The 12,001-nt window shown below is 39.9% G+C and overlaps 1 protein-coding gene across 5 annotated transcripts in view; it reads right to left on the bottom strand.

Annotated features, from left to right (window-relative positions):
• ARMH3 (armadillo like helical domain containing 3) overlaps nt 1–12,001 on the bottom strand; it is a 123,538-nt gene that overhangs the window by 99,335 nt on the left and 12,202 nt on the right. For all 5 annotated transcript variants that reach the window (XM_053948560.1, XM_053948559.1, XM_053948563.1 and 2 more), the window contains exons 9-14: nt 8,702–8,758; nt 7,655–7,698; nt 6,041–6,101; nt 5,041–5,087; nt 4,287–4,362; nt 1,615–1,708 (exon numbers count right to left, since the gene is read on the bottom strand). In XM_053948560.1, coding sequence (XP_053804535.1) covers nt 1,615–1,708; nt 4,287–4,362; nt 5,041–5,087; nt 6,041–6,101; nt 7,655–7,698; nt 8,702–8,758 — 379 coding nt within the window. The remainder of the gene's footprint in view (nt 1–1,614; nt 1,709–4,286; nt 4,363–5,040; nt 5,088–6,040; nt 6,102–7,654; nt 7,699–8,701; nt 8,759–12,001) is intronic.

The raw sequence follows: 12,001 nt of genomic DNA on the forward strand, positions 1-12,001 counted from the left end.
TTTTTTAACACACATTTTGAAACTTTACAAGGTCTTAATTTACACTATAGGTTAAAAGTCAGAGAAATTTCCAACCAGAATATGAACACTTTTTTTATCCCAGACATCATAAAAGAAAAGCACCTGAAATTCACAGATGGATTTCTACACGTTAACATAACTTCAAAACAGTTCAACGACACATTTTTTAGTGCAGTAAAGAGAAAGCAATCTTATCATTCCAAAGTCAAAAGGCCTCTTGCTAACTGGCAGCCATAGGCAAATTTTACAGCTGAGTTGCAAGATCTTAGTAAATGTGAAAAATTCTGACAAATCTTTAAAACAGCAGTACTCAAGCACCACTAAATCAAACCAAGCCAAGGGCCACAAAAAAAAAAATCACATTGTAGGGATCAACAAGCAATAAGCAGATAAAAATAAAGCAAGCTTCCCAATGCAATTGCTGCACATAAAGATCAGATTCTTTTCTTAAATTTAGTAACTGTACAAGCCACAAGAAGCCTCAAACTTCTCAAGATCACTGCCTCTGCTGAAAGCAGGATGGAGGTTTTGTTTTGATTTTGTTTTGTCTTGTGGTAAATGAAAAAATAAAGAAAAAAAAGTGCAAGCAAGCTGTAGATGTAGGTAAGCACAAATTCTGTCAGTTGTGTAATATGGTGTGGGGGTGGATGGATTTGCAATGAACATGTTGAACAGAAGCCCACAAAATGCCCATCCCTCCACATTTTATGTTATATGCACACAGAGACATAGGGGACTTTTTATCTGAAGCTTTTGTTATCCATGGCAACCAGATAGAATTCATCCATGAGGAGGATCATCCTTAACTAGGGTATCAAATGACCTGAATAGCTGATATAACTGAGTAACCCAGGCTGCTTTTCCCCAGAAATATTTCCAAACTGTGCTCTATTCAAATTGAGTCTGTTCCTTCATTAAACACTCCTCAGCTCAGATGCCATTAAAGTACATGAAAACAGCCATTTCTTTTCTTCTCTTCAACTAGGCTATATCTATCCATACCTTAAAATGAAAGGGTTTTATTATAGATGATTTCAAAGCATATTTATGTGGACACATAACATCTCATTTAGAAAAGAGATCTCAGGTTAAGCAGTCCTTTACAAAGCCTATCAAAGAGAAGGCAATAATAAGAGAGAGGAATACTTCCACACCCAGACTGAATTCAAATCCCAATTAATTCAAAGCCAAGGACAAGTGCATTAACAAGAAGCAGGAATCCACAGCGATTCTCTGTAAATCTGTTCCAATGACAAATAATCCCAGGCAAAGGACCTAACACTAGAAATATTCGTAAGTAAAAGCCTACACAGAATAACTAATGGCTGGGTGTACTTTCATGCAAATATTGGGGCAGTACTATTTTCAGAAGGAATATCAGCATAATTTAATTGAGCAATACACAAGGCAAAATAAAAATAAATTTGAGTCAAAGAACCTTGCTATGTTTAGCAAGGCATATTACTCCAGGAAGAGACCACCAAGTTACATCCGCTCCAGACAGACCTCATTAGTTGCAATCTCTAGAAAATAGTTTGCTAGTTATTTAACAGTTTTAAATTATTTTTCCTCAGGAGATCATTGCATTTTTACCATCTGAAGAAGGCGGGGTGGTTCCAAGTGGAGTGACAGGTGTCGTTGGAACTGGGCTCGTTGGTGATGTCATCAAGCCCATTTCAGGATGGCTCTAAGAGAAAACACAAATGCACAGGTCAACTGCTTCCCCAGGCACTAGAAACACAGACCCTACTTGTACTGTTCCATGCTCTTGCACATTGGACATGACTAAAGAAGTCTCAAGAAACTTCAACCTCTTCTCCAAAGAGCCAGGCTGTGGCTCCTGACCTTGGATGTCTAACGATTAAACCGTACATCGATTTCTCTACTCCACAAAACACAAAAATACATCAGAAAGTGGTGGCTCTCCCCAGCAGACAGAAAAAATCCCCTTCCCTAATGTAGAATGGGAGAAGATTTGCAAAAGCCTACAATGTTAATAGCTTCTAACTCCCCCTAAAACAACCCAAGGAAGTGCGTTTGAAGTCTTCCCCCATGACCCTTTTACTTCTATTTCTAAGAGCAAATTCTCCTTGCTCCTGCCTCCCACCTGTTCATATTCAAAGATAATGGCAATTTATTACTTTCCTGTCTCACTGTAAAGCCCTGCAGGAAAGACACTGCAGGAAAACAGTGCATAACATAAATAATACTATCATTATTGATCCTCTCAGCTTCCATCAGCCAGTCACTCTCCCCATTTCATCTTTGCTAATAGTTGCCTGCCTAATTACTGCTTTGACTTCACTCCTTGCAAGCTTCCGGACCCATCCACACTGGTGAGAGCGTAGGCAATCTGCCATGCTATTTTTGAGTCTGGCTGCCAAGCAGTGTCCATTTCATAGGGCAAGTTTTACATAAATGTATCATCTGCCTTAATATATCATCACAATTTCAAAATAAAAGGAAGATACAGAACTGCTGATTTGATGTTAGTTAGTTCCACAGGATTTTTCACAAGTGGATATCCTTCACACTGCCTTTGAACATTTAATTTTATGAACAACTATAAATGCATATATTTTATGGGAAGCACACATATACATACTACAACTCAAAAACAATTTACATCCCTACAGCTACCAACTTACACTTAAAACACAATTTTTCACTGGAAGTCTTACATAAGCCAGATTTCCTTAGACAGGTTTTGGGGGCTTACCTTGTTTCTCCAGAACAGTGACGAGAGACAAGAGTGCCACCCAGCAGCAAACCTGAGCACCCACAGCTGGTGAGCACACACTTAACACTCCAGATACCCACACAACTGAATCCCTGCTCTTCCCACGTGCCACACAGCAGCAGGAAGCCATTCATGCAGCACCAAGCAATGGACACCAGCTTAGGCAAGAGCATTCATCAGCTTTTATGAGGTTTTTTCAACATGACATGACCTACCTTGCCCTCTCTTAAATGAAGCATTACAGACAATCCACCCAAGAGTATCAGTTCTCCAATTCAACCCACTGATCAGTGGCTGCTTCAACTTCTTTCACAAGTAACTAGTCTATCATTTTATTTTTAAGAACTTTTACTCTAGCTGATCTTTTTCTGCTCTGCTCTTTTCCCTGCCAAATGCCTCTCTTCCCTCAGGAATATCTTGACCACAGAAAGGCCTGAGTTGGTATTACACAAAACTGAAAGAGCAGAAATCTCTGAGAAGTGGTAGGAATGAATAGCCAGGGAAAAGACAAGCAGGGAACTTCAGCAAATCCATGAAACAGAAGCTTTCTTCAGAGGCTGCAGATCTGCTTATCGGACCTCTTCCATCAGCACTACTGTCAGGAGTCCCCAGAGGTCTCCTCTGTCATGCCAAGTGTCTAGCCTGCGATCTATGGCTGCACTCTGAGGACTTGAACAAACTGGGGAAAGGTGTTAACTGTTTTGTTGATGTTGTTTTTCTCATAGATTACAAGCAGTACCTAGAGACCAAAATTAAAAGCCTGAACCTGAAGGTCTTCCTAAACACATCAGGCTACCCTTTCAGCACAATCACTGCATCAGACAGGCTCATTATCTGCCTCACAGCAGCAATCACCTCTCCAAACTCACACAGCGTTTAGAAAAGACTTGTGATCAGAGCAGCCTCTCAGAAGGCTGTTTCTCCACCATAAAGAGCCCAAGGACAAGTGCTGTGCTCCAACAACTGGTTCCCATGCCAAAGGGGCTGGGCTCTTCAAGGAAGTCTGAACATGAAATAGTATTTGAAACAACATCACCTGTCAATTAGTTCCTAAGTGAAGAATACCCAAACAGACAACAACACGCAGTCCATGCACACACATACAGGACAAGCCATCCAATTTGGGAATTGGATCAGCCTCTTTCTCTCAACCCTAACTTAACAAAACTGTGATTTGCTCTGAAAGCTACAGCAACTGCTTTGCTCACTCCATTCTCCCCCTAACTGGACTATCAATAGGGCACAGAAGGCACTCCATGCAGCCCTTTCCATTTAGTGGCAAAAATTATTCATTCCAACATGAACTGTGACCTCAAAACTCTACTCATTTATTGTCAAGGCAGGAAGTATATCATAAAAATTCCTCCCTGGCCCTGGCCTGCTTCTGCTCTTTCATGCTGATCCTACAACAAGTACATAAGGGGAAAAAAAAAAGAAAGTATATTTTCACCAATTCCATTTCTGGCTCTCTGATTTCAAAGACATCCACTACAAAGAAATGGGGAAACATTCCACTGAAACTCACTTGTGCCAGAACTGTGATGAAATTCCTGTTTAAGTGAACAGCTTCATAAAGGGCCAGAAGGATTGCTTCATTTGTTCTGTGGGAAGGATACAGACAAAGGCACAGTTAGTGATCAGAATACCAGGAGCCAAGTTTTTCAGAAGCATAGCTGATCTGAAAAAAGAAGGTTTTTTCAACTATGGAAAACTCTGCCTCTGCAATCCAGTTGTTCTTCCAACTATTAATAGTACTAATAACAGTACTACTAACTAACTAACTAACAGTAGTAGCAATCCATAAAAACAGCTATTTTTAGAGCACATCCATAATCTTTGTTGCCTTCCCACTGAAGGTGTCCCTAGTTGCTCAGTGTTTTCCATTTAAAGTCCTCTCTTTTAAGAGCAGAGGGTCCTAAAGACACTAAAATCCCTCATATTTATCACTTGCTCCCTTAATTTAGAAAATATTTTGGTGAGGGCCAGAGTGCATGAACCTTTGCTTCTCATGTGCCACCTCTGATACACCTATTATATGTCATAAATACCTCATAAAAACCACTGGAGTTTTTTTTTATAGACTTCATTACAAGCAATTCAGCTGTCTCCTCCTGCTGTACCCTTCTCATGGAAGGGCAAATCCACAGTTTGCAGGGTGTGGTACCATTTTAGTGACAGAAGAACCTGCTCCTCTAGTTTGCTTTGTGACATTAAATAGCTCCGTGAGGGAACGGATGGCACCGACCACTCCATTGTGTAAATAACATCTGTGCACTTACTGGACAGAGATCTTCTCATCAGCATCTGCTATGAACATGCTGCCCACCTATGGAAAGAGAGAGCATTGCACAGCAGGAATTTGGGAAAGCTATTAGACAGCAAGAGACAACACATGGATAAAAACACATTTTATTTTGCTGTACTGTCACTGACCAACGCTTCATCTCTGTCAAAATCAAAAAAAGGAAAAAAAAAAAAAATACTGGATCCTGAATCCCAGCCTGGATTAGTTTGCCATTTTGTAAGAGGACAACAGAGATTGTTTCCTACCTGCTTGCCCCAGGGTGGCTGCAGTTTTACCCAAGTCACTCCTGACAGAGAGCTGTCTACACTGAACTACCCTTACCTACAGGAAATTTTTCTGTCAGTTAGATCTCAGAATACAATTAAATCTCTGACTAAAGCAAAGCCAGACTGAACAAGGGAAACAGTGGATACTCTTTACAAGGAAGAAATTCACAACTTCTTCTGAAGGGTACCCCTTAAAAAAATGCAGACAGTGCCCACTGCAGAATCCAAGCTTTACTCCATAGCTAAAGTGCATCCATGCTTGAGAAACAAAACAGTAAAGAAACAGAACCTCAAAGACTAGTGACAGACCAGACTATGTGCATCTATGTTTTAGACTACATCACCAGAGTAGTAACTAGTTTTTAAAAATACATGGCTGTTTCAAAGGATTAAGGAGTTAAAAAAATGATTAAAAGTTTAAAGTAGGGTGGTTTTTAAAATAAAGTCACCTAGAGTGAAGAAGATGCAGGAAAAGAATTTCAGCTATCAACACAAGAGTAGAGGTCTCCTCCTTTGAAAGAGCTTTCCCAGCAAGACAACACACTCCTCAGAATACAACCATTTTAGTTATATTTAGTTTAGATTTGTTCAATCCATCTCCACCTCCAGAACTCACATTCCAAACTCATGCTTTTTAGAAACACTCTCCTGCTGAACTTGCATGAATGCACCTTTTTAAGAATGGAAAAACACCATTTCCTTGCTTACCATGTTAGTTAGGGCTGAGAAGAAACCAGTTTGATGCTCCTCTTCTTTATCTTTGTATTGCCTGAACAAAAAGGAATAAGGATGAAGTTTCAGAGTTAGAAATGGAACCAGAGTTACTTCACCTAAATCCCTTATTTGACAAGAATACAGGATGGAAGAAACTTCAACATTCAAGAACTTTTTTCAAGAACTCCCAAAAGAAAAGATAAAGAATATTCAAATATTTCTAAATTGTGTAGAGTTGAAGTGAGGCTGCTGAAAGATGTGAAACTTGAACAATGCTTGTGCTGTTACAGAGGACACAAGCAGTTTGGGCTAACTCTGAAGGAAAGGGATCAAGTGACTTCAGAAATTTTGTCCTGCACTGGACAAACGGTAATAAGCCACATGAGCACACAGAGTCAGTAACCACAGAACAGTTTCATTTCATCATCCACTACAGAAAAAATCAGAACTGATCATCCAACTGGGTGCAGAAAGAAACCAGCAGAAATGGCCAGCAGAAACCACATGGACCTTTATGGTTCATGGCCTGATCCTACTTTCCTGGAGCAAGTGAAGAGACTGGAACTAGAGCAAGTGAAGTCAACAAACAGGTTGGGTACCTCAGATTTAAGCTACACTGCTTCATCTGGCACTCAAAGGGACTAGCAAAGCTCACACGGCCATTTATTTTGTCTGTCACACAGGAATCTGATCACACACAATGTAACTTGCCAAGAAACCAACTCTAAATTCTTGGGAAAGGGGGGAGGAATGAGCTAAGCAAAACAGGCCATGTTCTGAGACAGCTTTTGTCAGAATGAAGGAAATTGGGTGGGTGAAGTTTTTTTTCTGCTTTACTTTAATAATTTACTCTGTTAAATACATCTACATGATTTGCTGATTTTGCAAGTCACCTGCATAACTATCACAGCAGGCTTTCAAATTAATTAAAACATTTTTCTGGATATTTTGAGAATCCTACTGCACAAAAAAAAAAAAATCTTGAGTTTCTTAGGTGGAATTGCTGTAAGTTTCCAACTTTTCCTAAAGCACTTTCCTTTTAGGAAAGCTTACATGTTTTATGCTGCTACTTATGAAGCAGAGGCTAAGAATATGCTACCCTTTCTGCTGACTTTCTGGCTCTTTCTTTAGCAGTAGTTACTGCTTTCCACCATTTGGAAGAGTTTACATCTCTCCTAATCATCTCTGAACTGGCATGTGGACAGCCCTGGATACATTTGTTTGTTTGTTGTAGATAGTGTTACAGCTAAATCAATTTTTCAACAGAGAAGTTGTCAGCAAATTATTATCTCTTCACTTGTGACTAAGATTTTATGCAAAGCTCATACAGAGGTAAAATCCACAACAGTAAAAACATACAATGGATATCTTCCCCTACAGCAAGATCTCTCCTGAAGCACGTCAGCCCAGCTGGTACAGATGCACTGAGACTTGCAATGACTGCATCAACTGAAGCAAAGTACCTCAAAGAATAAGACTATTCCCTGCCTCTCCAGGTACATCAAGGATGTCAGGTGACAAACAAGTGCTTTAGCATTAAAAAAAAAAAATTGTGAAAAAGTACCATAACTATCATGTATTGAAAACCAAGATACAATTTGGTTTTACCTGTTATATTCCGATAAAGCCTGGGCAATTACAAGTCCCATTCCCTGAAAAAAAGCATTTAAAAAAACTTCATATTAAAGTCTCAAGGGAGAAAATCACATACTGAACACACATAGTAATGCTGTCCCCTCCAAGATAACCTAGCATGCTATGCAGAATTTCCCTTGAAGCTGTTTGAACTATTAAGATGTGCTACGATACAACAACATTATAACACAAAAACCCAGACAACAAAATTGAAAGTTTTTTATCTAATTACTAAATTAAACAGAAAACGTTTAATCTCCTTGGACCTCCAGATAGAGCTCTCACTCAAGAAGCCTCAGTAAAGCATCAAGAAATTTAGAAAGAAGTTGGTGTCAGAGGAAGGACATCCAAAAATTCAAAACAAAGAGTCATAGACACTAATAACCTTTGAATTCGTGCAAACAGCTTCCACCATTACAGAACTACTAACAGTTCTCACCCTTTATTTAGCATAGAGGGTGTTTTTTACTTCATGCCTAAAGAGCAGCTTCCAAGTCCAGAACTCACATAACTCAGTCTGCTGTCAATTTTAATCCAGGCCTGGATAAAAAACTCAGACTGTGGCTACAACAGTATACTGTTATATTGCAGGACTCTTGACTCAGTTACGAGCTTCTGCTGAGTTACAAGAATTGACTTGTGGACTGGTAAAATCAAGTGACACAGCACGGGAAATGAGATTCCCTTTGGCATGTATCATCCTATCATCTTTGGCACATGACAGCAAATAGTGTACAGATAGTTAATGAATGAATAATAGATCAACTTTAGCATGTTCCTTGCTAGCTAGCTTTCTAACCACCCCCACCATTTAACTGGTGATCAAACTGTCCAAATCATGAGCTGCCTAACCTATTGCAAGAGCGCAGTTAGGGCTGAACAGCCACTGCCCTGGTGCTCCTTAGAGCAGCACTGTTCTGAGACCTGATTGCTACCACACACCATGCTGGCATCCATTACCCTACACTTCATGTGAAAGAGTACCTCTAGCAGCACAGAGGAATCAAGCCAAGTACTCACATTGAGTGTGGCCTCATCATCCACAATGGACAGCTTCACAATGTACGGATTCACTGACTGCTCAAGGTGCAGCGATAAAGAAGAAAGAAAAAATGGTTTTAAGGTCAGCCTTCAGAGGAAAAAAACCCACTATTATGTTTCCAAGTTTACACAACCACCTGGGAAGAATCTTTGTCACACTGTCCCATAAAACAGAATACACACAAATAAGCAGTCACAGCACATGCTAAGACCACTAGGCCAGGGACATGTTCCCCTTATTGGCTCAGCCAGGCAGTCTCCTGATTTTATTGAGAAGAGGAGGGAGTTTCTGTCCCTCCACCAGTTCATCTGTCAGTCTGCAAAGTGGAGCAGCCATGCTGCAAGCCTGTTATCTGTGACACACACACAGTTTTGCAGCAGGAACAGGCAGTGAAGCTGGATGCAGCATTAGTGCTCTGCTATCTCCCTTCTGCAACACCCTGCAAAGATTGCTTAAAGCAGCACCCAGGAAGGCAGGACAACATTCTAGACTCATCTGCTGCAGGGTTAGAGAGCAACACTTTGCTTACACCACTAAGAGCTGGAAGTCTCTAGAGAATATAAATGCCTTGAATTTAGCTGAAGAAAGCACAGAGGCTTCATCTATAAAGACAAATGCTAATAATTTCAGGAGCATTTCAGATTAGCAATGCACATTTTCCCCGGTTTATATATGTCAGTGCAAAACTAAACAAGTTGATTTTGAATCAAGACACAGAAGAAAAGCCTCATCTGCAGGCAGGTCATTTTGCAGGGAATTGGAGCTTGAATAATTACTTTTTTGTTAAAGAGATTTTTTTAAAATAATTTGAGTTATGCAAGATCTTTGGGAAAAAAAAAAAAAGAACAACACATGAACTTTCTGATTCTCCAAAGCTGTGTCTTTCAGCATCTGTAGTTGTCTATTCCATGGAGAGGCAAGTGCACAAAACTGGACAGGAAGGGTTGTTGGATAGACTATACACTGCCAGACAAGCACACAAAGGGAAAACCCCACATTTTACCTAATTTCTTTCAGCTCTAACAAAAGATACAATGCAATTCTAGCAGGTTGGACATGATGCAAACAAACTTCTGCCTAGATGTTATCAATGAGTACGTATTCAAAAGTCACTACTTGATTTTATGTTTTAACTTGCTATCCTATCAGCCATCCCTTAAAACACTGGGAAAATGATCAAATAAATACTTTTTCCCAAAGCATTTTCTTTCTCACAGTATCAATGCAAAAGTATTTTCTCTGAAATCAGGACTAGTATTAAAAAAAAAAAAAAAAGAAAATATAGCTGATGGCTTAGATAAGTATACAGTTGGAACAACTTCTGAAAATTATTAGGATTTCAATCAGGGGCATCCCTTTAAAGGTTCCAAATAAACACATGTAAATCCCTAGAACAGAAGTTAATAAGCAAGCCAAGATCTTATCAACACAAGTAATGACAACATGGAGAGAGACTCTCCAAGGAATTTGAGGTATTACAAAATTCCCATCCCAAAAATACAAAAGAACATCCTAATGTAAAACATACTGGTATTTACACTAAAAACACACACAAAATCATAGTCAGCTAATGAATTCTGAGCCTTATTAGATTTTCTTAAACAGCTAGAAACATAACCAATGGAGTCCAGACCAAAAGAGAACCTTTCAGCTGCACCACAGTTAACTAAAAAGAGAACTCCAGAGCACCTGAGGCATCAAAGTGTGCTACAATTCACTGACAACCAGACAACCACCATACTGACTCTAAGGGACAAAGAACAGCAAATGAAAGCAGCTACTCAAGGACAAAGATTATGGCTGCATTACTGGAGGCTTGGCTTGTAGCACTGCTACAAAGGGCAGTGTTGGGCAGTTGTCACATAAAACCCTTCTGGGAGTAGCTTTCAGCCTTGCCAGAGGAGCTGCTTGAGCTGAAGTTCCCCTTGCTACACATCTGCTTCAGCTGGACTGTATGGATTGCACTTTGAATTCAAACATCAGCACAACTTCCTCAAGAGTGCCCAGTTTTAGGACATCTCAAAGAGAACTCTCCAAAGCACTCAACCCCAACTCAATACTCCCCAGAAAGCCAAGGACAAGTCTCCTGCACTCACAGCATTCTACCTTACAAAGGACATAAACTGCAGTCCACAGGGATCCATGCCTCAGGAATGGGATTACACAGCTCTCCACTATTTGTCTGAATGTTGCAATGAGACCTCTGGTCTTCCCAGTCCGTCTTCCTAAGTAACCCCACTTACAGATAATTCCCAACACTTTTCCCTCATAGCCATGTACTGAAATCAAACTCCATGTTCCTGTTCCATGCACAGCACAAAATGCTGAAGAAAATCTGCAATTCATGATTCTGACATCATTGACAGGAATAAGAAATTGACAGGCATTACTTTGACACCAAGTGTAGTTCCTGTCCTTGCATATTCTCTAGGTCGATTCATAATTCAGAACAAGATCTATTATAAAACCAGGTAGGTTTTGAAGCCTGCTCCCTCCTAGCAATTCTGTTGAAGGGTGAGTTATTCCAGAACTTTCCTATTTGCTGCCTAATGAAGCATATTAAGATATTCCTATTTATGAAGGAAAAAATCCCTGATCATTAAAGCATCGTGCCTCATACAAAGAAAAGCCAACATTAGGTGTTGTTCTGACATCTGAAATGTTTTGGTTTTTTTCCAAGCTGATGAATAATGGAAAAAAAATGGGAATATACCATAAACATAAAAAGGATGATGAATAAAGTTCCTCAAAAAGGAATCCATCAGAGAGACAGAGAGAGAGTTCTCTTGGAACTACTAGCTGTGATGTTTCAGTTCATTCTTTGGTCACAGCTTCACCATCTCTTCTGAGGATCTGTGCTCTTTCACTCAGTTAGTCAGGTCCTGAATCACAAATTCAGTCTGAAGCCCAGGATGACTGACAGCTCATTTTACTTTGGAAATTATATATACCACACACACACTCACACACACAGAAGCAGACATGCAGTTTGGCACAACAGCAACTCTTCCAAAAGGACCTTCCTCAGACTATTTCCACAAAGGAAATGCAAATTCCCTAGGTAGTTTCTTTCATGCTGGCACAGAACGAGCTGTAGGAATATCATACACATTTGATTATACACATACATCAGAGACAGACACAGGGAGCATAACAGGGCTGCTTTGCAAAGCTTCTCCTTCTCCGTGCTGATGCCCTGATCCTACAGTGTGCAGTGCTAGAAACTGTACTGTGTGCTGCCTTCATAATCCAGAGGCCACTCTAAATTAATAAAGTAG

Source organism: Vidua chalybeata, chromosome 8 (assembly GCF_026979565.1).
Source record: "Vidua chalybeata isolate OUT-0048 chromosome 8, bVidCha1 merged haplotype, whole genome shotgun sequence".
Lineage (NCBI taxonomy): Eukaryota > Metazoa > Chordata > Aves > Passeriformes > Viduidae > Vidua > Vidua chalybeata.